Source organism: Haematobia irritans, chromosome 4 (genome assembly GCF_050003625.1).
Source record: "Haematobia irritans isolate KBUSLIRL chromosome 4, ASM5000362v1, whole genome shotgun sequence".
NCBI classification, from domain to species: Eukaryota; Metazoa; Arthropoda; class Insecta; order Diptera; family Muscidae; genus Haematobia; species Haematobia irritans.
The window spans coordinates 220,158,120-220,185,908 of record NC_134400.1 but is presented as its reverse complement, the minus strand read 5'-3'; the positions used below and the strand labels follow the sequence as shown (position 1 = coordinate 220,185,908).

Sequence of the window (27,789 nt, the reverse complement as noted above, 5' to 3'; positions counted from 1 at the left end):
ATATATTTTGATATTTAGTTTATATGTATATGTATTTGTTGAATTGTTTTGTTTTTTGTTTTTTTCTCATATAGAACAATGTGTAATGATTTGACATTTCATAGCATTTTGGTTTTCTCATTCCAGGTAATTCCAATAGTCTAGCCCATTTGGTTGATAATGAAATTCCATTGTCCCAAATGGATGTTCCAGCCTCGCATCATTATTCACAAACACAACTCCAGCATTCTCGGCGCTTTCGTCATCATAAGCAAAGAAACCATCTGGATTCATCGGGCGATGAATTGGATGACATAGAGTTGGCTAATACCAATGGCTTAACCTTAAGTACTGAGCATTTGGATGACAATGAAGTGGTAGTGGTGGGCAATACGGAAGTAGTGGCTGCCGTAGCAGCCATAGCAGCTACAAATAAAGCCCGCGAACGACGTCATAACCTCTCCGATAGTTATAACAATTTATTTAGTGGAGATTTCGATGCATCATTATCGACAACTGCTACACCGGTAACATCGCCTCATAGCGAAATGCCTTTAACGACACGAGGAAGTGGTGCTAATCTTTTGGCCGCTGCCATAATGGGAAGTGGTAATGCTGAAAACAATACTACTATGGCCAAATCGATATCCCAGGCGGAGAATATGTATTCGAATATTCCAAATGTTACCACCAGCACCAATTCACCAGATCACCAAGAAACCACTCAGATGCAGGACAATAGCAATGTCCATGTTTATTCCAATCTTATGGATGAACGTAATCAACAACAGATCACAACACAAAACAATAATACCAGCTCAAAGGTTGTAGCACATCATGGCACACATAATCCTATGGATCTATCCTCTACCCTTCTATCGGACGATTTAGATTTAGATGATCCAGTTTCTATACTGGTGCCCCAAGCAAAGGCCAATGATAAACGTCAATTTAATTTCACCAATGTCCCAGATGTGTTGACTACGGCCCCCAAGTCTTTGGTTGCCTCATCATCGGCTACGGATAATGTGAAACTGCAGAAAATGTCCTCATCTGCTCTAAGCTCAAGTCGTTTGCGTATTTTACATGATACAACCATGATAGATACTGCTCTCGATTTGGATAGTTTAGATGATGCCAGTTTAGCCAATACCTCGCAATCGTGTTTGGTTAAAACTCAACGAAATTCACCATCACCACCCACTATGGGTTTTAAAGTTTAGCGAAAATCACTGGCTGGCGAAAGAATGCAACTTGTAGATATTCTTACATATAATCAGAAAAGACAAATGGAAGAGATTTCTTATAATATTGAGTAGATTCATGAATCGAATATCGGAATCGAGGAATTCACCTATCACAGCATAGTAGGATTATTTTCCAAAAACGGTATCCTGATATTTCCAAAATGGTCCTGGAAAAAAGTTTATGTTAACACCCATTTTGGTCAAATGTTTGCCTATTGTGGCCATATCATTACATTTAGCCAGCAAAGACAAAGAGCATATATATTTCTTAAAATATTGAGTACCCAGCAAAAAAATTTAGAAGTTCTTCCAAAGGCACAACTTTAAAAGCACTTCCAGAAGATGCACTCACAATGATGTTCTTTCAATTTTTTATAACTTGGTTTTTTCATACTTTTAATGGGTAATTTCAACTTTTTTGTTTCAAATACGTTAAAAACGGAGTAAGAATTCATAAAATGGTACAAATCATTTAAATTTTGTCGAAAAAAGCTAAATCCAATCTGAAAAAATTGTGAATTTTTGAAAAAAGTTAAGGTCAAACGTTTCCGACAAGCGTTAGAATCCATTAAAAATTATATAAATTATAAAAAATATTTATTTGACAAAATATCACAGAATTTTTTTAATTTACATCCAAAACATTGAATTCGGATCACACCTAAAGAAGCGATGCAAATTCAGTGCAACGGCTGTTGAAATCGATGACTTCTGTCCTATGACAAGTCCATGTTAAATTCGTCGCTTCTGCGTCAATTTTGCACCACTTCCGGATCCAAAAAGAACATTTTCATTACTTTTTTGGCGACGCTTTTTTTTGCTGGGTAAGTAATGTTAATGTTATTCCTTAATCGCCACTTTAAATAATATCGATTGCTACGAAATTTATCATAAATTTTGTAATAATTTCTTACAATTTTTAAACGAAATGTTAGTTTTATTGAATTTTATGTTGCGCAATTCTTCAGGAATACTATAATATTAATTAGCGATATTAATTTGCGATATCGAGTAATAATGATAAAGAACTAATTTTCTTATTTTATAAAAAAAAAAATTGTTTGGTATTCATTACACAAAAAAAAATATTTTTTGTGTTCAATTCTTCAATTGATTCAACTAATTTTTAATTGAATTTTCTTTAATCCCTTCAGTTATAGTATCAATTAAAACTATTTAAGATACTTTCTACAATTATTTAAGATACTTAATACAATTAATTGTTGAATCAATTAAATGTTTAATAATTTCTTGAAAACAAACAATTAATAATCGAAAAATCAAATAATTGACATTTCGAAACAGTCAAAACATCTTCATCTTTACATTTTCACAGATCTTTTGGTATGACTTTCTAAAGCAAGAATATTTATATATGGAAACTGACATGTCATCGTTTTTAAAATGATTTTTATCGGAGATTCTATAGTGGGGGCAATATGAACTTCAATATTGACTTGTTTATAAAATATCACATAACTGAATATATATTTATTTGTAAATTTATTCAAAAATTGTCTGGTTCCATAATAAAAAAAAACGTTAACATTACACTTCTCAATAATATTTCTAATGTTTTTTGTTCGATATAAAACAGAAGGAAAAAACAAGCTCTGGCTCTTCCCTTAGATTTCAATGATTTAATTAATTATATCTAAGGGAACTGTATATTGTAATACCTTGCTGTCTTATCTCTTTTGTCTTTACTGATCATATGGACTTAGCTAGCTAGATGCTAATGGTGAAGAATTCATTATATATTTCTACAGGAATTCGTTGAAAACTGAAAGCGTTTTTGTGATGATGAGGCAAATGGGCCCACCGCTATTTTTGGTAAAACGATAAATAATGAAAAGTAGGGAATGTAACATATGAACATACATATATTTCTAAATATAGGTAATAATTAATATTATTTAGGTAATAACAAAATCATCAGGAATTTTTTTGCATATATATATGAGAACATTCATTTACTTATATTTTAATAAATATTTTTGTTTTTACTTTTTTAATTTATACAAATAAATTTCCTTACAATTTTAGAGCATGTAATATATAAAAAAAATTAACACAACATTTAATTTTATATAATTTTATTGGTAATAAAAAAATTAAATGTACATATTATTTATACTCTTTTTAATTTGTAATTATTATTATGATAAGTCTATTTTTGTAATGCTTATTTTAAATTATGTATGTTAGTAAATCAAATATCTTCCAAAAACTAAATTTTACTATTTCAAGAACAAAAAATGTATATGTATTAGAACTGGTGTTATAATAGAATTAATCTATGAAGAATAAAACCATACGAAACTTCTTTAGAAAATTTTATTTCGGTATATTACAAGAGAGATTGATTTTCAAAAAAAGAAAATAAACCAGGGTGGAGGCGATTATATGATACCTACCTACCTACCCTACCTTTCATTAGCAAAATTCACAATTACATAATGTAATCAGAAAATTGTGTGTTCAAATTTTTGTCTTCAACAATTGAATTTTGAATGCTAAATATTTTTTTGGGAAAACATATATTCGAAAAGCAGATTTTTGCCTTTTTAATATTTTGCAAAAATTTATTTGACACTTTTCGATTCAACCTTCAACACAATTATCAATAACAACTCCCTGAAAAAATGTCCCCACTCTAAATAAAACAATTCTCTTTTCCCCTTGTTCTAAACAAGCTGGGAAAGTTTCCCTGGGACAAAAGTTGGTATTACGAATTTAAAAAAGAAAGAAAAAATTGATTATATATTTTGGTAATAATTTCACCAAAAAAAAACTCAAGAGATTTGCACCAGAAATATTAGTATTTTGTTAATTTTAATAATATCGTAGTAAAATGTATCAGCTTCGGAGCACCGAGGTTCATTCGATCCCATTGCGCGTCAATTGAATTGAAGTTCTCGGCATCTTCGTCATATTTTATGCACAGAAAAAAACTCCCTAAAAATTTTTCATTTCAAAATTTTAATAGAATATTTAATTAAAAATTTAATTGATTCAATTAATTTCTAAATCAAACTAAAAATCAAAAGCAATAATTAATTGGACCAATTAATTGTTTAATTGGATCGATTAATTTTTTAATTGGCTTTGTTAATTGATACTATTATTTTTCCTGACAGAAGCAATTCATTTAAAAATTAATTGGACAAATTGATTCTGTGATAAGAGTCTTAAAATATTTTGTTTTCTTTGTGCATATCTATATTTGTCCAATTAGAATTTTAATAGAATTTGAAAATTAATTAATTCAATCAATACAATATTTTAATAAAAAAAAACAAATCAAAGATAAAAAACTAATAAAATCAAATACATTTTTTTTATTGATTCAATTATTTTTTTAATTGAATGACTACACATTCAAGTTATTGAAACTAAAATTAATTGCCACGAAGGTGACAAAAAAATTATATTTTTTTCTGTGAAAAATCTGTTAAAGTACTTTCAGAACTTTTCTCGGGCTACAATGGGTCACAGATACGTCGCGATTTTTTCCTATGGCCGTTTTGTAGGACAGGTATAGTGGCAAATCGATATGTCTATATCGCGTAGACTAACTCTCTTATTACGATTCAATAGCTTAAACCTCATGGAATTTCACAGTACGGTGAACCCACTGACGGCCATTTTCATGTAGCTCCGTTAGGCTTTAACTGCCACTTAACAGAAAGTAAATTGCAAATACCATCTCTTCGGTTAACTTTAACTGAAAAATGTTCAGCAGTTAAGTACCTAACTGACATATGGAACAAGATATGTCCATGTATAGACAGATATATCCATAGTGCGGTTTAAAAGTTTGTTAGCTAACGTACCACTAACAGAGCTTAATGAAAATGGGGCTTGGAAAAACTTTGAGATACTTAGAAATGTCATCAACATTACTGTTAGGGAAGGGATCCACCGTGGTGCAATGGTTAGCATGCCCGCCTTGCATACACAAGGTCGCGGTTTCAATTCCTGCCAAAAAGTTTTTCAGCGGTGGATTATCCCACCTCAGCAATGCTGGTGACATTTCTGAGGGTTTCAAAACTTCTCTAAGTGGTTTCACTGCAATGTGGAACGCCGTTCGGACTCGGCTATAAAAAGGAGGTCCCTCGTCATTGAGCTTAACATGGAATCGGGCAGCACTCAGTGATAAGAGAGAAGTTCACCAATGTGGTATCAGAATGGACTGAATAGTCTAAGTGAGCCTGATACATCGGGCTGCCACCTAACCTAACCTACTGTGAGGGAATTAGTCACCATCGAAAAACATTTGATAATCGATCAAAAAGGCCTTATGAATACAATGCGGGCATGTCATCCTAGGCACCATGGTGACTATCTTCCTTAAGGTATACCATAGTAGACCAACCTTCTTTTAGCGATTTGATTTATTAAAAGTTTTTAAGTTATCATTGTGATTTTTTGTTTTCATGTCACTATTAACCATTACGATAAATCGACAAAAAATCGTAATAAAGAAGCACTTAAAAGCTGAGATAACTTCTTGTATACCATTTTCCAATTAAGAATGGCAAATAGTTTTTATTTTACCTTTTCGTAGATTAACCTAAAAATTTGAATACTAAAGACGTTAATACATTTTTTTTTCAATATCACCTTTAATATGCTCCTATAAAAAAGTGTTACAAAAATAAATCACATAAGAAAGTTAAAAACTTAAGTAAAAACCGATGCGAATAATAATTAGAAACAAAAAATCTAAAAACAAATGGGAGAAATAAAATTGTTACAATAATTAAATAACACCCTTAAAACATAGGAATTCATTTTAGTTAAACCAATGAAGACCATATGCTCTTAAGTATTAAATATAAAAAGAATGTTAACAATAAAGAGAAATATTTATAGATATTATAATATCGGATTAAGAAATCATTTGTATATTTTGTATTAAAGAAAGAACAAAAACAAAAAAGAATTGCGAAAAATAAACGAAGAATAACTAACGATACAATTTAAAATTGGATTTTTTATAAATAAATTTTAATAAATAAATTACAGTTTAATTGGGTACACTTACCCACTTCCACTGATATGAAAATCTTCGCAATGTTAACGAAAGATTACATTAAAGTTTAAATAATTTCGTAAAAGTAATGTAATTGTTCACTATTCTAATGGATTTCCATTTTATTTCGTATTAAAAATTGTTCGTTGTATAAACGCTAAGCCTAAAGTTTACTGCACTTTACTAAGGGTGTAGTTAAATTTTCCAAACGTTATAGAAATGTATATTAATTATTGTTTTAAACTAATTTGATGTTCTTGCCATTACATAATAAAAACATGTATGTATACCCGTATTTTTGAAAATAGCACACTCTGAAATACACCCAAACAAATTTGTTAGAACAAACATACAGAAAAGTCTGTTAAAACAGCAAAAAGTCTGCTGAAGACAGTCACGGTTTGCTAAAATAGCAAACATTGTCTGCAATTTTGAAACTCGATTACACTGCTACACATTTAAGTTCGCTCGAAATATAGAGGCTATTTCGGGCGTTATTCTTGTATTTGCTAAAAAATCTGAATTTAATAAAATATTTGCTGATCTGATTTTAAGAATTTTTAAGCATACTTGAAAATACTATGGGTAACAATTTGCATCCCTTTTACGAATTGTTGTTCACTAGACCATAAATAATAAAACTATAACAGCAGACAATAAGTGCAACTTTTAGCAGATTTTTTTATGAGTGTATTTAGAAGAATTTAATTAATTCTTTCTCCTTATTAAAGGTAAACATTTTATGCCAATTTTTAATACAAATCATTTAATTTTAAAAATCTTCATCAAAGGGATATACTAACGTCGTCATTTTGTACTGCGGCGAAATATTGGTCTGAACCCTATTAAAAATATCCACAAAAAAATATTATGCAACTTAACTTTTAGGACACACAATATTGAGGGCACATTAGGGACCACCGTGGTGCAATGGTTAGCATGCCCGCCTTGCATACACAAGGTCGTGGGTTCGATTATTGCTACGACCGAACACCTAAAAGTTTTTCAGCGGTGGATTATCCCACCTCAGTAATGTTGGTGACATTTCTGAGGGTTTCAAAGCTTCCCTAAGTGGTTTCACTGGAATGTGGAACGCCGTTCGGACTCGGCTATAAAAAGGAGGTCCCTTGTCATTGAGCTTAACATGGAAGAGAGAAGTTCACCATTGTGGTATCACAATGGACTGAATAGTCTAAGTGAGCCTAATACATCGGGCTGCCACATAACCTAACCTAACCTAAGGGCACATTTCTTTCAAATAATGAAATTTTAACTAAAAGAAAGTTCATAATCTTTACTTCCAAGAATTTCATTAAGTTAAGTACCAGAATCTTTGAATTTTGCATTCCTCCATTAAAGTCGTATATCTTTGAGGAAAGAAAGATCATCCTTAAGATAAAGAAAAGTATTTTTGATATTATGAGTATTTAAAATTAAGATAAAACACTTCAGATATAGGCTAAGATTTATTTTTACGATTGTTCGTCTTTGGTTTAACCCTTTTACTACCGATATCCACTTAGAAGGACATTCGTAAAAGACATCAAATTCTATTTTCCCACTTAGTTTCGATTTTTTCTCGACGTTATTTTAAAGTAGAGGATTTAATCTAAATACAAATACAAATATTGTCCATATTGGAGAGCACTAAAATACGTATTTATAAACTTCTTTAAAAATAAACGAAAAATACGAAAATTTGAGACAATTTTTTAACTATATGTTTCTAGTAAATGGACATTCATATAAAAACTATAGCTGATACTTTTTCGAGTTCTTTATTGTATTTTTTCTCACACTTTGAACGATATTATAGGCCAAATAGCGCTTATTTTCGTAAGGCCTTTTGGTCGCAATTCTAGAATTAAGTTTTCAGAACAAGGTTATGAGCTTTTGAATTAATTGAAGTATGTTCTCAAAATGACAATTTTTGTTCTACATGCTGTTAGTAGTAGTAGAAACAGAAGAAAATTTAAAGTTTTTAACATTAGGTTTATTTCGGTAGTGAAAGGGTTAAAGTTTGTTTTTTTTTTAATTAAGAAAATACAATATGGGTTTTAAAATTAGAATGAAAATTCGATAAATTAGATCTGTATCCCAAAATTCAATTTTATTGATCCTAGAATCAATGCCGCAATCTGTAAGAGACGGTCATAATCTTTGGATCCAAATCTTCTCACTTCAAATGAAGTATTCTATATTTCAAAGAATTTGGCTTATTGAATAATATGATTTTCTTTACTTTAAGGAAAATTTGCCTTAATATACGACTATGGAAGGTAATGTTTCAAAAATGGATGTCCCAAGTTTAATGAAACAAAATTTTAGAGCAGATATTATGAACATTCTTATAAGTGAAATTTACTTATATTAAAGAAATTTGTCATTAATATTGTGTAAATTGCGTGTTTTAAAATTTAGCTTACGCAATCTTTCCTATGGAGCACTTTTTGGTGCTCGAATAAAACTTTGATTGAAACCAGGAACCTTTGTGTGTAATGCTTAGTACTAAGTTCGTTTCTGCGAAAAACGAATATCTTCATTTATCTCCGTAAATAGGGTCTCAAGCCCAGGGATGTTAAATTATTTATGCGAAATAATATACCTGCCTATTTTTTCGTGCGAAAAATCCAGGGTTGTATAAATATGTGTTTGAAAATGCTCAAAACAAAGATTTCGCATTTATTCCGCGCTAACGTTTTTTATATGGAGTATAACAGTTTATCGTGCGAAAACGTTATCTTAGTTCTAGACTTAAGGCGGAAATGCTAACCATTGCACCACGGTGTCTTTCTTTACAAGCTATCCTTCGTCACTCCTATTAAACCTGCAAGGTCCTCTAATAGTTCGTCTTGTCCCTTATCTCAGTCCACTCTCCCATCCTTCTCGATCTAGTAGTGTTGGTCTCACGTTCGACCTACACTTCTGGACACGCAATTAAGTCATTCTACAAATTAAATTTTTCAATTAAAATAACAAGCAAATTCTTTTTAAATTTCTAACCAAAATCACCTCTATTTATTCAGAACGAGTGTCTCAAACAATATTTAATAGTAAAAAATTAATTCATTACAAATTAAGTGTGCTTATGTATCTAGTTTTGTGATGTCTTAACATTAGGGTGGACAAATAATTAAGTCACTTTAAATCTTATGGCTATTTCTCCTTAAAAAAATACATTTTTTCTTATTCCATATTTTAGTTCTAGTACTTGATGGTATAAACCTTCTGGCGAATTACTGCTGCACACCGATTAGGTAAAGTTTTGACCAGCGACTCACACTTATCGGCAGTGATATTGTAGCATTCCTTCTGAATAACTTGCCATAATTCTTTCTGAGTTCTCGGCATCCGTATAGAAACTTTTTATTCCCCATAAATTTTCTATGGGTGTAAGGTCGGGGCTTTGTGCTGGCCACTCAAGTACTTTTATTTTGTTGTCATTTAACAAAGATTTAACCACCCGCGAAGTATGCTTTGGGTCGTTGTCAGATCCAAGCTAGCGCCAAATTCTCTGAGTACTCACCATCTAAATTATCCTTCAGATTTTCCCGATACATATCCGCGTTCATTTTTCTTTCGATTTTTGCTAATGGACCAACGCCGGTGGATGTAAAACACCCCCAAACCACAACTGAGGGGCCACTGTGCTTTACAGGCGCAGGCGCTGAATCAAGTTCCTTTTTGTTACAATCAAGTTGTCCACTTTCAACCAACCGCCTTCTCACAGGTCTTGTGGAAACTATAACGTTATATTTCTGTTCCATTTCCGACCTTATTTGACTAGATGTGAAAAAAGGATTAGCTTTACTCATTTGAACCATTAACCGGTCATCGGCAGCAGAACTTTTTCGAGGCACATTTCGAGGCAAGTTGTTCAATGTGTTAAATTGTTTGTAATGATTAATGGCATTAACAACCTTTCCACGTGAAAGACTAAGGATTTTTAGCCACAGAACCCACATTTTCGTAGCATGTCCAGATGATCTTTCTTTCAGCAGGAGTCGAACTTTTATTTTTGCCCATAATACCGAACATTTCCGAGTGGGTGTTTAAGAATGTTCTAAGAAGTTAAAATAATTTATTTATTTTGCAAAGAAAGCGATAAATTTGCATAATTACCACTCAAAAATAAAATGATTCAATTGTATGTTCAACCAAATTCCAAGCTATTTGGAAAAGCTTGCTGATTACTTCAACAGCGAAACACATATAACATAATAGACAATTTTAATGATTAGCACGCACAAGTAGCGGTACTCCAACATTGTTGCATTGGAAGCGAAAATAGTTGAGAGAGAACCCGTTATATGTAAACAAATAGAAATGTCAACCAGAGTGACTTAATTGTTTGTCGACAAGTGTATATCTCTATGAGATGTTATTTCTTGCATTTAACACTCTTGGCCCAGTTCGAGAGAACACGACCTCTGGACTCGAACTTAAACGAAAGTTTAATTAAATCTTCTTAATTTGCAAACTTTTCTATGTATGTCTATGTAATTTAACATAATTCTCAAATCAGTTCAAAATTATATTATTTATTTTTGTTGTTTTTTTTTTTTTTGTATAAGTTACTAGGAATGAAAAAGAAAAGTCCTTAAATAAAATTTACAATTTACAAAACATTTATAAATACTGTCAACTGAATTATTTTTATAAAATTGAGATTTTTAAATTTTCGTCATTTTATTTATAAAAAAAAATAATTATTTACAAATTTGAAATAACCAGGAGAAATAAATAAATTGCATAAAAAAATTAAAATGAATATTTATAAATATAAATTGATACCTAAGCAATTAAAACAAATACAAACGTAAACCACATATATTCAATAAATATTTACTGTAAAAACTAATAATTAATTAAAAACAAAATGAACACTATACAAATCACTAAGAAATGAAACGTAACAAAATAGTAATACAACTAAAATTTATAAATTATAAATATACATACACATACACATACTCTCACACACACACACACATGATACATTCAATACATTTGAAGAAATCCCATTCGATGAATTCAAACGAAAAATGATGACCACAAACCAAGAAAAAGAAAATCTCTAAAATTAAAAACAAATGTCTTCAGAAACCACGTTAAACGAAGAAAACTAAGCTATTAAAAAAAGAGTCATGAAGGGTATATAGTAAACAATTAAATTATTAAAACATGAATTATATAAGGAGACAAGAAACCAAATGTGTAATAAATTATAATAATGTGAAAATGTTGTGAATGAAAATAAAGAAAACAAGATGATATACAGATAATGCAATACAAATTTTTATTTATAAGGTGGTGTAAGTAAGTACGGTAAGGTATACAGTACGGGTAAAAATTATATATTTTCTATTTAGTGTTTTTCAGTGTAAGATAGCATTGTATTGGCTATCTTACACTGAAAAAATATTGAACATTAAATATTATGTAACCTTAACTGTAGAACCCAGAATTTACATACTATTAAGTATATATTTATTTCAAATAAAGAAATTTTAATATAAGATTCTTCTTCGACCTTTTTATTAGAATTTGATGTTTTTTCAAGCTCGAGTTCTTTTTAATAACTTTATATTTATTTTTCCCATTATTTCGCGATTAACATTGGATAAATATCGAAAAGGCATATCGACATCTCATTTTACAAGTATCAGGGGTACAGAAAATTAAAACAGTAACACAACCAATGACACCTTATAGACAACACAAAAATACTTAAAGCTACTGTGGTACAGTGTTGTCAGGTGATTTTTGATTCTTCCCCCCTAAATCTTTAGAAAAACACGGCTGAATTGGTCTAGGCTTTTTCAAAAACCCCCAAAAAATGTAAGAATGTAAAAAGTTCAAAAGGGTGTCCCAAATTTCGTGAAAAAATCCTGTAGTGATACACTTTAAAAATTAATTTTAACACAAATATATACTGAAAGAAGAGTTTTCTTTTCTGAGAAACGAAAGTTTTCTTTTGATGCTAAAAAATTTTCTTTTGAAGTAAATATAAAAAATAAAATTTGCTAAGAAAATACTTTATAACAAAACAGGATTTTTTTTTTTTTGATGTAATAATACAATATGTTAATTTGAAAAGCAGGCTTACTCTTAAAATGCTAAAAATACGATTGTTTTTAATTGTCAATTCGTTCAATTAGTTTGTGAAATAGAGCGTCTTTTGTGAAGCAACTTTTGTTGTTGTGACAAAAATGGGAAAAAGGGGATTTCGTGTTTTGATAGAATACTGTTTTCTGAAGGGAAAAAATACGGTGGAAGCAAAAACTTGGCTTGATAATAAGTTTCCGGACTCTGCCCCAGGGAAATCAACAATAATTGATTGGTATGCAAAATTCAAGCGTGGTGAAATGAGCACGGAGGACGGTGAACGCAGTTGACGCCCGAAAGAGGTGGTTACCGACGAAAACATCAAAAAAATCCACAAAATGATTTTGAATGACCGTAGGTTAGGTTATGTGGCAGCCCGATGTATCAGGCTTACTTAGACTATTCAGTCCATTGTGATACCACAGTGGTGAACTTCTCTCTTATCACTGAGTGCTGCCCGATTCCATGTTAAGCTCAATGACAAGGGACCTCCTTTTTATAGCCGAGTCCGAACGGCGTTCCACATTCCAGTGAAACCACTTAGAGAAGCTTTGAAACCCTCAGAAATATCACCAGCATTACTGAGGTGGGATAATCCACCGCTGAAAAACCTTTTGGTGTTCGGTCGTAGCAGGAATCGAACCCACGACCTTGTGTATGCAAGGCGGGCATGCTAACCATTGCACCACGGTGGCTCCCTTGAATGACCGTAAAATGAAGTTGATCGAGATAGCAGATGCCTTAAAGATATCAAAGGAACGTGTTGGTCATATCATTCATCAATATTTGGATATGCGGAAGCTCTGTGCAAAATGGGTGCCGCGCGAGCTCACATTTGACCAAAAACAACAACGTGTTGATGATTCTGAGCGGTGTTTGCAGCTGTTAACTCGTAATACACCCGAGTTTTTCCGTTGATATGTGACAATGGATGAATCATGGCTCCATCACTACACGCCTCAGTCCAATCGACAGTCGGCTGAGTGGACAGCGACCGGTGAACCGTCTCCGAAGCGTGGAAAGACTCAAAAGTCCGCTGGCAAAGTAATGGCCTCTGTTTTTTGGGATGCTCATGGAATAATTTTTATCGATTATCTTGAGAAGGGAAAAACCATCAACAGTGACTATTATATGGCGTTATTGAAGGTCGAAATCGCGGCAAAACGGCCCCATATTTTTTAAACCCCAAAATTCCCCCTAAATAAAAATCCCCCTAATCGTGAAAAACCCCTAAATTTGGGGGAACCCCTAACCAGGCAACACTCCTAACCACTACACTCGTCAATTGAGTGCAGTGCTGCCACTATATTTTTGACTCTTGTCCCTTAATAGGGACGCTTTCGTCCCCAAAAATTCCTTTAAAAAATCACAAATAAATTTTTGACAAGTTTTATGAAAAAATAAAGATATATACCGAAAAAAGTGAACTGTTTTATAGGAAGAATGAACTACCACGCACGAAAATTGAACTAAATTTTACTCCACATTTTGAGATTTCCCCAAAGGTTTGTTAAAACCAGGAAATTTTAATTCCCTATTGTACTTTTTAACTGCAGTTCACGAAATTACATCCTCTCATAGAAGAAAAAATGAACTAAAAGTAAAGAAGAAAATCATTGGCGCCAAATCATGACCATTTTAACCATACAGCTGTTCATTCTTACTATTTTTGGGAATCGTACGAAAATTTACTTTTGCTTTAGTTCATATTGAACTTATATGTACGGTCATTGAATTTTATACCCACGTTTAGTTCATAAAATTTTTGAGACATACTTAAAAAAAAAGTAAGATTTCATTAAGCTGTGGAAAATTTCGGTAAAAATAATAAAAACTACTAGCAAATAATTTTTTTCCAATAAAAATAAGTTAAATTTAGCGTAACTACACGGATGAAAAAGACTGTTTTTCATATGTTTGGCTATAAACATTATATGTTTGGAACACAAATTTTTAAACACAATATTTTTGAGTGCAAGCATATAATGTTCATAAACTAGCATAACATGTTTGGGACATATATGTTAATATGTTAGAACATATTATGTTTGGGACATAAAATGTTTGTAAATATAATATGCTTGGATGCAAACATATATTAATTTAGATATAGCCTATAAACATATATGTGTTTAGTAGCTTGGAGCGCTATTTAACAGGGAGCGATATTGAATTAAGTTGGTGGTTGTTGCTTGTTATTACAAAATTAACATTTTATTTTTCCTTGGGCAATTGATCAGCTACTTCATACAATTGAATAATTTCTTCTACAATGTTTGTATTACAGAAAAAGGTGCTAAGAACTAAAAAATCTCGTGGAAGTGTGAAAGACGTGGGGGAATATACAATTGGGCAGAAACAAAATTTTGAGCATTCAGGTCGAAAGCCTATGTTGTTAGCACCTATATTACCTGTTTATTTTCATAATTCATTATGATTGTAAATATATAAATAAATAAATAAAATTTTGAGCACAATATTGTTTGGGAGAATTTTTTTTAAGCATATAATATTTTTGGGTGCAAAATGCTTCCAAACATATTATATGTTCACATAATAACATATTTTTTTTTGGAAGACAACATTATTGAATTTGGATGCAAAAATACAAAATGTTTGGAACTTAGACTACCCAAACATATATTGTTTAGACCAATATGCTTTCAAACATATTATATATTGGAAGAGATCAAACATATAAATGTTTGGGCAATACCCAAAAATATATATGCTTGAAGCAAAATATGTTTGGGAGTATATGTTACAGAAGCGATTTTTTGTGAGCGTGTACGGATATTTTTTTCTGTGTAGGCTCTGCTGTAGAAAATACGTAATAATTTAAAAAAAATGAATCGCGATTTCGGAACAAAAAAAAACCAGGAGACAGGTTATTACCTTCCAAATGCTCGAGAAATGACCATAATTACATGATGACCGAACTCCCATTTTCATGTTTTTTTTTTTCAATTCGAAATTTTAATAAGATAATCCCTACAAAAATCCCCAAATTTATGGTAATTTCCCAACAAATCTCCAAGTTCCCAACGTAAAAATGTTGTTCCCGTCGAAGAAAACTATCTCCAATTTGTGGGAAAATCCCCAATACTGGCAACATTGGATGTATGCACTGAGTTACTATTACTGTTTTAATTTTCTGTTCGCCTGATACTTGTGAGATGTTTACTGTGATATTTATGAAAAATGTAATTTCTAAAAATCTATTGTAGAAGACCCCTGAGGAAGCGATTCAATATGGAATCGCGAAATATTGAGAAAAACAAATAAAGCAATTTATCTTGAAAAAGCATCAATTTATAAAGAGATTTTATTTAAAAGAAAATTCATAAATCTTGTCTTTAGAATTTTGTTAATTGAATGCAGGACACGAATTTTTAAAATTTTCATCCCTCCTTTAAAGTCGCATGTCTTTGAGCTAAGAAAGAAATAATAATTAACAGAGAATTTAAATCTCTGAGTTCAAGATAACAAGGCTAAGACATATTTTGAGGATTTTGCATCTTTAGTCAAAAGTTTGTTGAAAGTAATAAAACTTTTTTACTTTGAGATTTGTTATAATTTTGGATTTTTTAACATTTATTTGTACGTGAATAGCTTCCCAGCAAAAAAGTTTGGAAGTACTTCTAAAGGCACAACTTTAAAAGCACTTCCTTCCAGAGATGTTCTTTATTCTAACTACTCAGGAAGTTCTTTTAATTTAATTTTTTATAACTGGCCTTTTTCATACTTTTAAAGGGCTATTTTAACATCTTTTGTTTCAAATATGTTAAAAACGGGTTAAGGATTAATAAAATGGTAGAAATTATTTAAATTTTGTGGAAAATTTTTCTAAATTCATTCTAGAATAATTGCGAAGATTTAAAAATATTTCAGGTCAAGGGTTTCAGACAAGCGTTAGATTGCATTAAAAATCACAACAAATTTTAATAATTAATTATTTGTCAAAATAACATAATTTTTTTTAAGTCACATCCAAAAAACTTAATTCGGATCACATCTAAAGAAGTGATGCATATTCAGTGCAATGGATGTTGAAATGGTGGACATCCGTCCTATGACAAGGGGTCAAATTCATCGCTTCTGCGCCAATTTTTCACCACTTCTGTAACCAAAAAGAACATTTTCACTACTTTTTTGGCAACGCTGTTAATATGCCCGCTTCTGGGCACTCCGAATATGTTTGCGCGGAAAGTTTTGATAGGACACATCGCTGAATATGATCAATAGACTAGTCTCTGCATTACTTACTATATTCACACAATTCTTATATCCACAGTAATTAGTGTTAATTAAAATAATCTAATGCTGCCCAATAGGGTGGTGGTGACGGAAAGTATTTATTCAATTTTTGCCGATATTTGCAATTTCATATGAAATTTCCTAACTTCGCCAAGTATTTTAAAACAAATTGCGGCTACATGTGTTAAAACAATTGTTTTATTCTTCATTTGTATCTTTTTTTCTTCTTTTTGAATGCAATTTATTTACAAAACATAATATTATATTAACATATATCGTCTTTAAAACTATAGAATTGTTACAAAAAAACAAATAAAAAATCCTTAAAACCTATTGAGCATTATAAACACATAAATACAATATTTCGTTTTTAGATATACACATAAAGTTTATAAAAAATAATGAACAACATAAAAATCAATGATTAAGAATAAAAACAATAAACTAATGATGAACTACATACATGGCTAAACAGACAACAATCGTAGTATTTTAATGTGGTAGTAGTAGTAGTAGGTAAGAGGTTTATATCCATCTCTAGTTATTCCTCTGCTTAGTAAATTTGTAGTGAGTAGCGATTTTTGTAAGATTAGCACACAAAATGATGGCATGGCGTTTCGTTTATAGCACAAAAGGTATAAAATGTTCGTTTTGAACAAAAAATTCAAAATTATTTTCTCTCTGGTTTTCTTTTCATATCATCTGTCGTCTCGTGCTATTCGGGTTGAGCTTCTTCCAGGTTCATAAATACATTACGCATTTGTTCAAGGTCGGGTGGTGCAGTATCCGGATTTCGTATCCATATGTTGTAAGCTCGTTTATCCGTAATCGTTAGGGGCTTGAAACATTTGGGATTGAGGGCCTCTTCCCCAGAAATTTTCGAATTATAACGAGCGTAGAGGAAAACACGATAGCGCCAATTGTCAAATGTCTGCACATATAAAAGAAAGGGAATTTATTTAATAAATATTAGTGTTAATTAATGTTATAATTGATATTTGTAGGGGTTGATAATAGTTCCACTATTATCGACTTTTCACGTTTGCCAAAAATATTGCTTTAAAAATCGAACATTTTTAAGAATACAATTCTTCTTTGGCTACCTTTTATTTGATAAATTATCCTCTAAAAGTGGGGTGAAATCAAAAATGAAATTCTGTCTTTTGTGAAGGAGTAAAGTTGGTTTCTTAGAAATGTTGATTGCTATGAAATATCAGCTCTGAACAGTTCTAAGGCACTAGCCCGAGGGTCTATTGATAGTTTGCTATCGGTCAACTCAACCTCGGAAAATTTCATTAGAGCTGTCAAACCTAAGGTTTTCACTGCTCAGCATCATATCAGCATCGACTTCATAAAAGCTGATTAGGCTGAATAAAAGCGCAAACGACCATCAATTGCTAATCCCGAAAAATGCTGATATAATGTATGAATAAGTGAAACATTTTGTACTTAAGGTTTTCTTTAATTTATTTTTATTTGTATATTTTAAGAATAAGCTTGGACATGGAAGACGAGCCCAGAGGAAAATCGAAATCGGTATTGTGGGGGACAGAGTTTAGAACAAAATTATGGAGAATATTCCAAATTTAGAACATACCAGGGGACAAATAAACAGGAAGTTTTTAATTTGTTAACAACATAAGAAGAATAAAGAAAAGAGTTTTGAATCTAATAAATGTTCCTCCACGATGTTCGGAATCGCAAGAATCTACTTTTCTTATAACGAACTTCATGGGATTGAACATTCAATCCAATTTCGAATTGAACTTCTTATTAAAGATCACAATATTGCCAAATTTTAAACAAATTTTAAAAGTCCGTTTTTTGTTTTACGCAAAACCCATTAAAAAATAATGAAATGAACACTTGGAAATAAACTAAGGAAAAAGCCATGCTGTACTATGGATTCTAGTAGGGCTGGCTAAGTATGAAACTGAAACTTTTCCATTGACCTAGCAAACACAAATGAGATTAGTTTTGCAATATGTTTTACAAGATTGATATACGTATATGAATTTAGGAGTTATATCCCAATTCAATAAGATTTCATCTTTGCAATATGAGCAAGGTATGAAGTAAAAACTGGAGTTTCTAATGTTGTGTTTCACTCGAGCCCATTCAGAAGAGATGCAAAGCAATCCAAAAGATTTTCTTTGTGGGAAAAATTCTTTGAGAAAACTTTTTTGAACGTGGACTCATATAAAGTTCGTGCGCCTATTTAATTTGAAATTTCCTCCTGTCCGTGTTTATCTCTTTGGCAAGCCGGAAACATATTCCATCTGACGTTGTCTATCCACAACAATGCTGTTTTTACAAACCTGCTTCCATTCGGCAACATGTTTAACTGCTCCTTGAGGTACTGAGTTTAGGATGTCAGCCAATTTAATCCAATAACGATTTAATGCCGGATCATTTCGTCTATGCTCGTTAATGACGGCATGCTGTTCCAGAAAGTTGACATATACTTCCTTTTGTTTTTTCGACATACGTTCTTTACGCTCTTCAAGAGAAAAATAAACCCAATAGCATTAGGACAAAATCATTCAAATCAATTTAACTCACACACAGCCATGGAAGGGCTGTACACAATACTTACGTCTCAAACTATTCGTTGAGGTTGATTCGTGCAATAAAGTCTCTATATGGGGCTGATGTTGTTGTTGTTGCTGTTGATGTTGCTGTTGTTGTAAATGCTGTTGCTGCAAAAAATACTCATGCATACGCTCTAAATGCAATTCCTGTTCCTGTAATTCCCTTTCCATATATGAAGACTCTTCATCGGTATCGGGATTATTGTGCAATTTCAATGCTGACGTTGAAGTGCTTAATGCTAATGCAGCCACAGCTTGCTGCTGGGCAGCTGATGCTTCGGCTAATGGTAAAGAGCTTGATGCTGATTGGGGTGGTAGTGGTGGTGGCTGGTGATGATGCTGAGGTGGCGGGGATGATGGCGACACTTCATCATAGTCTATCTTAGGCTCTATTTCGAAATGTTCGGCGGTATCCATATTGGAAGGCAGTAAATTCACATTGGAAATGCGTAACTTTAAGGGGGGCTCTTCATCGTTATCCGGTGAATGCTGTTGTGAATTGGAAGCACTACTGAAATGTGGTTGTGGTACATGTGGCTGATTGAGGTGGTGCTGGTGGCCATTATTTTGTTCTGACCCTGATCCAGTGGCAGTGTTGTGTTGTGTTTTTGATGGTTCATGTAAGTCTAATGCTTGTTTTTGTGTTGAACCACAACGGCAGGAAAAACAATTCGATATCAGTGTATGGTAGTTATCCTTGCAGGGATCGAAAACTGTAAGGAGAGAAAACAATAAAAATCGAGAACTGTTTAAAGAAACGTTGGCTTTGTGTGAATTTTCCTAGTGGATTTTGGTAGTAAACATTCATCAATAAATTGTACCAAGAAAGATTAAAAAACAGACTTTGGAAAAGGCATTTGTGATTAGCGGTTTCTGAAAATTTTAAAATGTATAGCATTTCATTTCCTAGACATTTCAATTCGAAAATTTCCAACGAAATGAAATCAAAAATTAATTCATCGATAATCAAAATCATCTTTTGATTTAGTTTCACACATTTTGTGGATTCTTTATTGCACATTGGCATAACCACAGGGTCTCGGCGTTACTTATGGAATAATTATATAAAAATATGTCATTTTTAACAGAAGAAAAACTTATAGTAATAAATTATTATGTGGTAGTCTAAAATCTATAAGATTAGATTGATTTATTGCGAAAGTTTTCACTGGAGCACACTTTGAGTGAACCTCAGTGGTTTCGCCAGCTAAGGGAAGACATTGGTAGTCAGTAATCATAGTCGGTTGTTTGGGATTCGTCTAAGGATGAAAACATTTCCATTTTCTCAAAGTCTTGGGGTGCTGTACTCTTATGGCTTGTCCACATGGCATAAGCTCGTTGATCGGTGGGTGTTAGAGGTTTATAATTTTTGGGATTTTGAGCAGCCGCTCCTTCCAATTTGGTATTATAGCGAGTGTACATAAAAACACGATAGCGCCAGGCATCAAAAGTCTGCAAACATGTAAAAGGTATTTAGAAACTCTCCTTCATTTGTATTGAATTAAACTCACCTGTTTCCATTCTTCTACATTTTTCACTGCTCCTTGAGGTACACTATTTAAGAGATTGGCCAATTTATTCCATAAGGGTTCTAACAAAACATCATTACGACGTTGTGTCAACATGCAGGGGTTCTCTTCAAAAAATTTTACATACAATTCCTTTTGATCCTTGGACATGCGTTCGCCTCGTCCTATTGCAAAAGAAAAACAAAAATACGATGAATTTAAGGAAATCAGCTAAATTGTTTGCATTTAAAAACGTATAGCTTACTCCTGAATCGACTCATCATTACAGGTGAATATTGTGGTTGGTTTTGCTGTTGGGAGGTTGATGTATTATGCTGAATATTGGACAGTCCTCCTCCTTGAATTACAGCTGATTGTGTTGGAGGGGCGACTTGACCCAAAGGCGAGGACGGATTATTTATTGCTGAACTATTGTTATTTGCATTTACCAACATTGAATGATGGCCTACGAAATTTCCCACGAAATGCTGAGCCAGTTGTTGCTGCTGGTGCATTTGTTGTTGGTGGTGATGCTGTTGTTGGGATTCGTGTTGTTGATGATGATGATGGATTTGATGCTGTTGTTGTTGAGATTCTTGTCTTTCATATCGCAAATCTCGGGACTCAATCATATCCGAATCATCTTGTTCTGCCTTGGGAACAACCATAGGACCTATCGCTTGAGTTATTGCATCGGGATTATTTTGATTATATACATGCGATACACGTATCTTATGATCCGTTTCTAAAACATTGCCGTGATCCGTTTGACTTTCAATGGCATCCAGTGGAGATCGTGATCTGGACAACATGGCCATATTGTTTGATGCATTCATACCATACAGTTGAGATGGTAATTGCGTTGGTTGTGCCAATGGCGAATCCAAATTCGTTGAAGATTCATTGGATTTCTGAGGCAAAGCTACACACATTTGTTTTTGCGAACATGAAGGCTCATAGTTAAGCTGCTCCTTCAGCATATTGGCTTCATCGTTACCTGCAAGATAAAGCATTTTAAAATGCTGTGTTTTAATATACAATATAAACTTCTAGACTTACAAGCAATATATAAACAGGACGGACGTATTTCTTTAAGAGCTATTCAATTATTTCGTTTCGACACTTGAATGCATTTCCAATTGTAGGATCTCAAACACTTATTCTTATTTTAAACTGTTGAAATGCGCTTTGAAAAATGGTTTCCAAACTCAGTTTATTAAAAACATACAAGCATTTAATGTTAGTAAACAAATTAAACAAAGATGATTAGTTAAGTAAGACCAATGTAGACATGATAAATATTTCTTCAATAACCGATGATTAGAGACGGAGGAAAATCTTTGAATATTCAAAAAATCTCAAGGGATATAAACAATTCTTAACACAAATTACTCTATATAATCTTTCCAAGGAGAAACGTAATTAAACAAAACGAATTGCAATCAAATTCTATTTAAAATTTTAACAAAATCGACCGGTCTAGTTTTACCATCAACTCATTGTGATTGGGGTTACATGCGACATTATGCCGCAGCTGTCGGTGATATACAAATCCGTTTTTTTAAAGATTATTATAAGTCTAGACATAACTCAATGTTGAAGAAAGGGCAAAACACAAATATAAACTGATTAGAGGTTGAACGCTATAATGGTGAGTGGCTGTACGTAGTACGATTCAACTAATGAACAATGTCCAATCTGCCAATTTCTACGCAAATGGTTCCAATTAGACCAATGGTTTTTGGAGTCTCCACAAAAGACCTGAAACTTAACATCGCACAAAAATTACTGCAGCGTTTTCAGAGAATTTTCATATTGGATGAAACATAATATTGCAACTATTGTCATAAAAGTATATTAAAATAATCTGCAATCAATTCATTGGACACTATGCTCTAAACCTCGAAAACTCTCATTAACTGATGCAAATCTCTTAATGAAATAGTTTGGAAATTCAATATTCATCTAATGTCAGTGGTTGAGATATTCCACCTTACATATTCCAAGGGACCTAATATCTGTTTATGTTGGTCAGACAGTATAACAGTTTCTTACAAATACGTGACTTTAGTACTAGGCTTAGTAGAAAAGAAATATTGAATTCTAACACTATAGAAGGAAAATATATTTATATGTATTATTTATTTAAATGTCGATCAAAGCGCTTTGTACGAATATTTCTCCTGTCAAATTAAACATTTTATGCTTAACGGGAGAATAGGATGGGTGATATAAAAGCGATTTCAAATCAATAATTTTCTTATTGTTTAATCCACACAACTAGATTTCCAAAGTAAATTACAGCTTTATTGGGGTAATCGATATTTTTCCCATTTTTCAATCTGATAAGGATGGACATGGAATACGTTAAAACTTGAAAAACATGGTTAAAAAACTTATTTAAAACTTATAATTAAATTACATAGCATTGCCATCCCTCTTGCAACACATTCCTTTAAATTATTCATTGACGATATTCAAATAGGCAATTTCCATAATGAAATCATATGATGTTTATATAGAAATGGTTAAAGTAGACGAATAATAACTTAAACGTAAAACAAACAAAAATTGTTCGCGTGCTTATAAAAAAAATTGTTAATTACATCGGTAGAATCCATTATTCACCACCTAAAAATATGTTAATACAGACTAAGAACTATAAGGGAAAACTTGTATAACAGTTTAAATAAAAGTGTCATACAGGTGTTGGGCATACAATATTATGAGAATGATGTAAACAAATTAGCGAAGAAAGAAAGACAAAAACTGCATGATGAACATTGGCAAACTTACCCTGACCAATTTCTATAACGAAATTGGTTAAATCATGTCGTTGGGCCAAATACTGTAGCAGTAATTCATCAGGAATATTAAAACCAATTTTCTTATTTCGAAATTCAAAATTGTAAATTCCAAAAGCGGCGCGAACTGCAAATAAATTTGAAGAGACGTTAATTATTTATAAACATTATCAAAACATTTCACAACAGCACATCTTAAAATAATATAAAAGTATACAAAATGAATTTCTAATGTAGAATAGAAGAGAATTGCTCTCATGGTTTACTATTTAGATTTTAGTAGAAGTGGTGAACAAATCATTCCCCGCCTAATAGAACAGAAAGCTCTACAAGTAATTATTATAGAAGCATAATAATAAAAAGTTAAAAATAGAAGCATGCTCTCTCGAAACACATACTAGTTCCTTTTGCCCACATATTTGTTTTTCATTTTCGTCGTCTGATGATTTGCTTACTCAACGAAAGAAAGCAAAACAAAGGTCCGGAATGAACATAGAATAAACAGACGGCATAGTAAACCAGAGTTACCATTTTGTAATAAATAAGACTCTTTTAGGGATTCAGGAGGGGAATGTACGGGCATTTAGGAAGTGTTTCGTAGTACTTAAATATATTATAACCAAAGCTCAGGATGTAAATATGGGAGTCTTGTGAGCTAACAAAATTGTCAAAATGGCATAGGTTAGGTTATGTATAGTGGCAGCCCGATATTTCAGGATCACTTTCCATTGTGATAGCACAGTGGTTAACTTCTCTCTTGTCACTGAGTGCTGCCCGATTATATGTTAAGCTCAATGACCAGTTGCTTCCTTTTTATAGCCCATTCCGAACGGCGCTCCACATTGCGGTGAAACCACTTAGAGAAGCTTTGAAACACTCAGCATTACTGAGAGCTGATTATACAACGGTGAAAAACTTTTTGGTGTTTGGTCAAAACTGGGTTTGAATTCACGACCATTGCACCACGGTGGTTCCCTAATGACATAAAAACTCCTTTACTGTTTCTAAAAAGCGTATACGTTTTTGTCTTCTTAATTATTTTCAGACTATTACCCCCATAAGTGCTGCCATTGACCTCTAAATGCAGATGTACATCAATCAGAAGACGATAGCGTTTACACAACGATTCAAGGAGATATTAACCCCAGATTAATGTTATTGACATGACTCGCGGACTACAAAGAGGAATTATGTTGGATAAATCACGGTGACCAAAGAATCAGAAAAGTCAACTGTAACCTAATCTATATTAAAATCAAGTAGAAGTCTAGAAAATCTTCAATAGTTTGTAAAAACAATGACATAGCACGCTTGTAAGAAGAATGTCAAACATTTTGACGATATGACTGATCCCAAAAGGTGATTTTAGCTTTTCCAATTCCTAAGTGTAAACATTTCTCAAGCGATTGTGATATATGACATTCTTGTTAAAAACGCCATCTTTTTAATATTTTTTACTTAGTACCTAAAAACAATTTTTGGTTCAAAATTAAAAAAAAATAATTGATACAGTTAACAATTTATTTGAATTAAGTAATTTTTCTATTTAATATTAATTTCATTAAAAATTCATATAATAAATTAATATTTTTTAGGAAATTTTTCTAATTCAATAAAAATCTAATTGAAAATATATTGGAGATATATTTTTCTGTATTTTTAGTTAATTTCTGCAAAAATAAAAAAAAAAACATTTCAGCATGTAAATATGGAAGACTTTGTTCAGTTCCCGCGATTAAAATCCATTTGTTTTCATAGTAATTATTTTAACTAATTAATTTTGAATGACGAAATATTTAGCAATGAATACTGCATTTTTTCTGTCAATTCATATATATATATATCATCGTCGTTTTGAAGCACATCGGCAAGGCATAAAATGTCAGTTTCCATATTGAAACTTTGTCAGTCAAATTGATTTAAATTTCACACTTGTTGAACAATATGGAAATTTAAAATAGAGAAAATCTGGATGTAATATGAGGAAATGTGCCATGGTTCACAAGGATAATTGAAGTAATCCTTACCATCAATTAAGAGAACCATTTTCTGTCATAAATTTAAAACAAATTGAATATTTCAAAATTTTTGGTATAAAATAATTTTATTTCGAATTTTTATTAGTCACAATTGTCAATTAAACATTGGCGTAGCTAGCAAAATTCTTGTTAGGGGTACAAGCTACAATTTATGCTCATTGTGAAGAAACCTCAAAAAGAGAAATAATAAATTCTTGTAGATGGGAAGAAACCAGAATATTTAATTCAATGATACATATGTTAATCATGGTTTGAAGAAATACTGCATGGTATTTTGTAGGGGGAGATGGCAAACCTATAAAACCACATTAGCTACGCCTATGCCATTAAGCAAATGCCGACAATCAAAGTTCTGCTCAAATGAAAAAATTGTAATCATCTGATAGCAAGAAACTACCTTCTTAAAAGTTGCCCTGCACGTCGGCAGAAAAAACCCTGAATTTTTTCGCACGCATAGACAAATGTATGAGTCAAGGGTAAATTTTTGTGATACCACAAATGACCTTTTTCTACTTATATGTTTAATTAATCCACGATTGAATCCTTAATATATGTATGCAAGGCGAGCATCGTAACCGTTGGTCCAGAGATTATTTGCGATACAATTTCGGGAATTGTTACAGAAATCGCCATGAATTTAGATTTTATATGAGATGGCAACAGTGGTAGCTAGCACAGAACAAATCATACTACTATAGAACAAGCACAGAAAAAGACAACAAAAAATTTAATTGCACTGAATACACACTTGAATTCTCGACAACTTGGAAAGAGGAGGAATAGTGTCATTGGAGGTATGGGCAGAGGCCTAATGTATGGTAAAAGGAATTTTTTTTTCAATTAATGATTTAAGAATTGTGTGTACCACTTTTATACTAAAAATACATAGTGCTGCTACTCTGTGTAGGTGGCAGTACTAGATTGAACTTCTTCACGCTATACTCACCGACATTTTTCAAATCCCAAATGCTTAAATCTCGATTTTCCTCTGGGACTCCAATCATCAACAGCTTTTTGGTGTCCCGAAATTGAAAAGGCAATATAATGCCCGATCGCAAAACCATTTTGCGGGCAACAGCGTAAAATAGTAATTTGTCTTCCAATTTCTAAATCCACAGCAATGGGAAAATTGAATTTCGTTTCTTGTTTGGCATATGAAGCAATTAAATTGTAAATTTTTGTGTAATTGTGGTTAAACTTTTGCTCCGACGTTTTTTTACTGGCACCTATTGCTTAGAATTATTTTTATTTTTGGATTTATTGAGGTTTTCACGTTTCACACCTTCATTTGGCCTTTTAACTTGTCAAAATGAAAAATTCTTCTAATCTTTAATTTTTTTAGGCTCTCTTTCGTTTATCGTACGCATTCCACTCCATTCTATTCTCTCGTATGTCTCTCTACAATTGCTCTCTCGCAGAAATAACAGAATATGTCGCATAAGAGGGAAAACGTAACACATTCAAAACAAACTGTCCGTCCGTTGCGTTTTTTGTTATTGTTGAACTTTGTTTACGAATTGGGGCCACAATATATAAACCAAAGAAAAACAAACGTCACACGACACGTTGTGTGTGTTCTAAGAGCAAGGGATGCAACAAGAATTTGCGTTGTCAATTCCTGCTAACTAAACATTTATTTTCTAGGTGATTAGAATATTTGAGTTTTCCACTATTTTATATTTTCGATTAAGCCGTTAGCCCTTTCCAAGTAATACAATACCAACATTTTAATGCATGTTTCGTAAATAATGACACAATTTTTATTTTGTTCTGCAGTTTTCGTCCAGTTATTGATTTGGGGACTCGTTTATCGATAATCGATTATGGTATAACGACTATAACGATAACTATATCCAGTTAGTCCAACGTAATGTGTTAACTAAACTCGGTTTTGAACAGTGAATATAAATGAAGTACGTCATGAAAATTATACACTAATCCCTCGATTTACGTTGTGAATAGTTCCGGAATTTGACGACGTTCATCGAAACGACGTAAACCGAATTAAAAACTGCTCATACTTACTCCCAAGTCCACTGTGTCCGAGAATCAAAACAATAATGCATTCATGATTGAAAAGCTACACACACATACATATAAATAAATCAAATGCTAAAGGTGAGTACTATGTTCGGGTTTTCCACCAAAACACTTAATTAAAAGTGCAAAAATTTATATGAAGATTATTACATGTGTATCAAGTCTTTTCAAATTATGG

At 32.2% G+C, this 27,789-nt stretch overlaps 3 protein-coding genes across 12 annotated transcripts in view; 1 reads left to right on the top strand and 2 right to left on the bottom strand.

Moving 5' to 3' along the window:
* The window catches only part of app (Palmitoyltransferase app), a 540,773-nt gene extending 529,224 nt beyond the window's left edge, over positions 1–11,549 (top strand). For 3 of the 5 annotated variants that reach the window (XM_075307916.1, XM_075307919.1, XM_075307917.1), the window contains one exon: positions 127–11,549. In XM_075307916.1, the coding sequence (XP_075164031.1) occupies positions 127–1,202 (1,076 nt within the window). In that variant the 3' untranslated portion in view covers positions 1,203–11,549. The remainder of the gene's footprint in view (positions 1–126) is intronic. The other 2 variants (XR_012722156.1, XM_075307918.1) reach the window with 2 other exon arrangements.
* LOC142236000 (uncharacterized) lies at positions 9,753–10,229 on the bottom strand. The gene has a single exon (XM_075307249.1). It carries the CDS (start codon positions 10,227–10,229, stop codon positions 9,753–9,755), a length of 477 nt encoding a protein of 158 aa, XP_075163364.1.
* A 5,256-nt stretch (positions 11,550–16,805) lies between the features above and the next one.
* LOC142233424 (uncharacterized) lies at positions 16,806–27,366 on the bottom strand. 6 transcript variants are annotated; one of them, XM_075304335.1, is made up of 5 exons: positions 26,518–27,366; positions 23,525–23,659; positions 19,226–19,933; positions 18,948–19,129; positions 16,806–17,560 (listed from the first exon to the last, which is right to left on the bottom strand). In XM_075304335.1, the coding sequence occupies exons 1-5, from the start codon at positions 26,633–26,635 to the stop codon at positions 17,345–17,347; spliced, it is 1,359 nt and encodes a 452-aa protein (XP_075160450.1). In that variant the 5' UTR covers positions 26,636–27,366; the 3' UTR covers positions 16,806–17,344. The 6 variants fall into 6 exon arrangements, with proteins under 6 accessions (XP_075160450.1, XP_075160449.1, XP_075160451.1 ...); XM_075304334.1 differs by lacking the exons at positions 16,806–17,560; positions 18,948–19,129; positions 19,226–19,933 and adding exons at positions 20,176–20,672; positions 20,732–20,913; positions 20,994–21,725 and having other exon boundaries at positions 26,518–27,357; XM_075304336.1 differs by lacking the exons at positions 16,806–17,560; positions 18,948–19,129; positions 19,226–19,933; positions 26,518–27,366 and adding exons at positions 20,176–20,672; positions 20,732–20,913; positions 20,994–21,725; positions 23,931–23,964.
* Between the last annotated feature and the right edge of the window lie 423 nt (positions 27,367–27,789).

Coding starts and splice junctions, on each gene's coding strand:
- LOC142236000 (XM_075307249.1), bottom strand. CDS start 10,229: ATGTGGGTTCTGTGGCTAAAAATCCTTAGTCTTTCACGTGGAAAGGTT.
- LOC142233424 (XM_075304334.1), bottom strand. CDS start 26,635: ATGGTTTTGCGATCGGGCATTATATTGCCTTTTCAATTTCGGGACACC. Junction 23,660..26,517: donor TTGGGATTTGAAAAATGTCG/GTGAGTATAGCG, acceptor ATTTATTTGCAG/TTCGCGCCGCTTTTGGAATT. Junction 21,726..23,524: donor CGTTATAGAAATTGGTCAGG/GTAAGTTTGCCA, acceptor TTTATCTTGCAG/GTAACGATGAAGCCAATATG.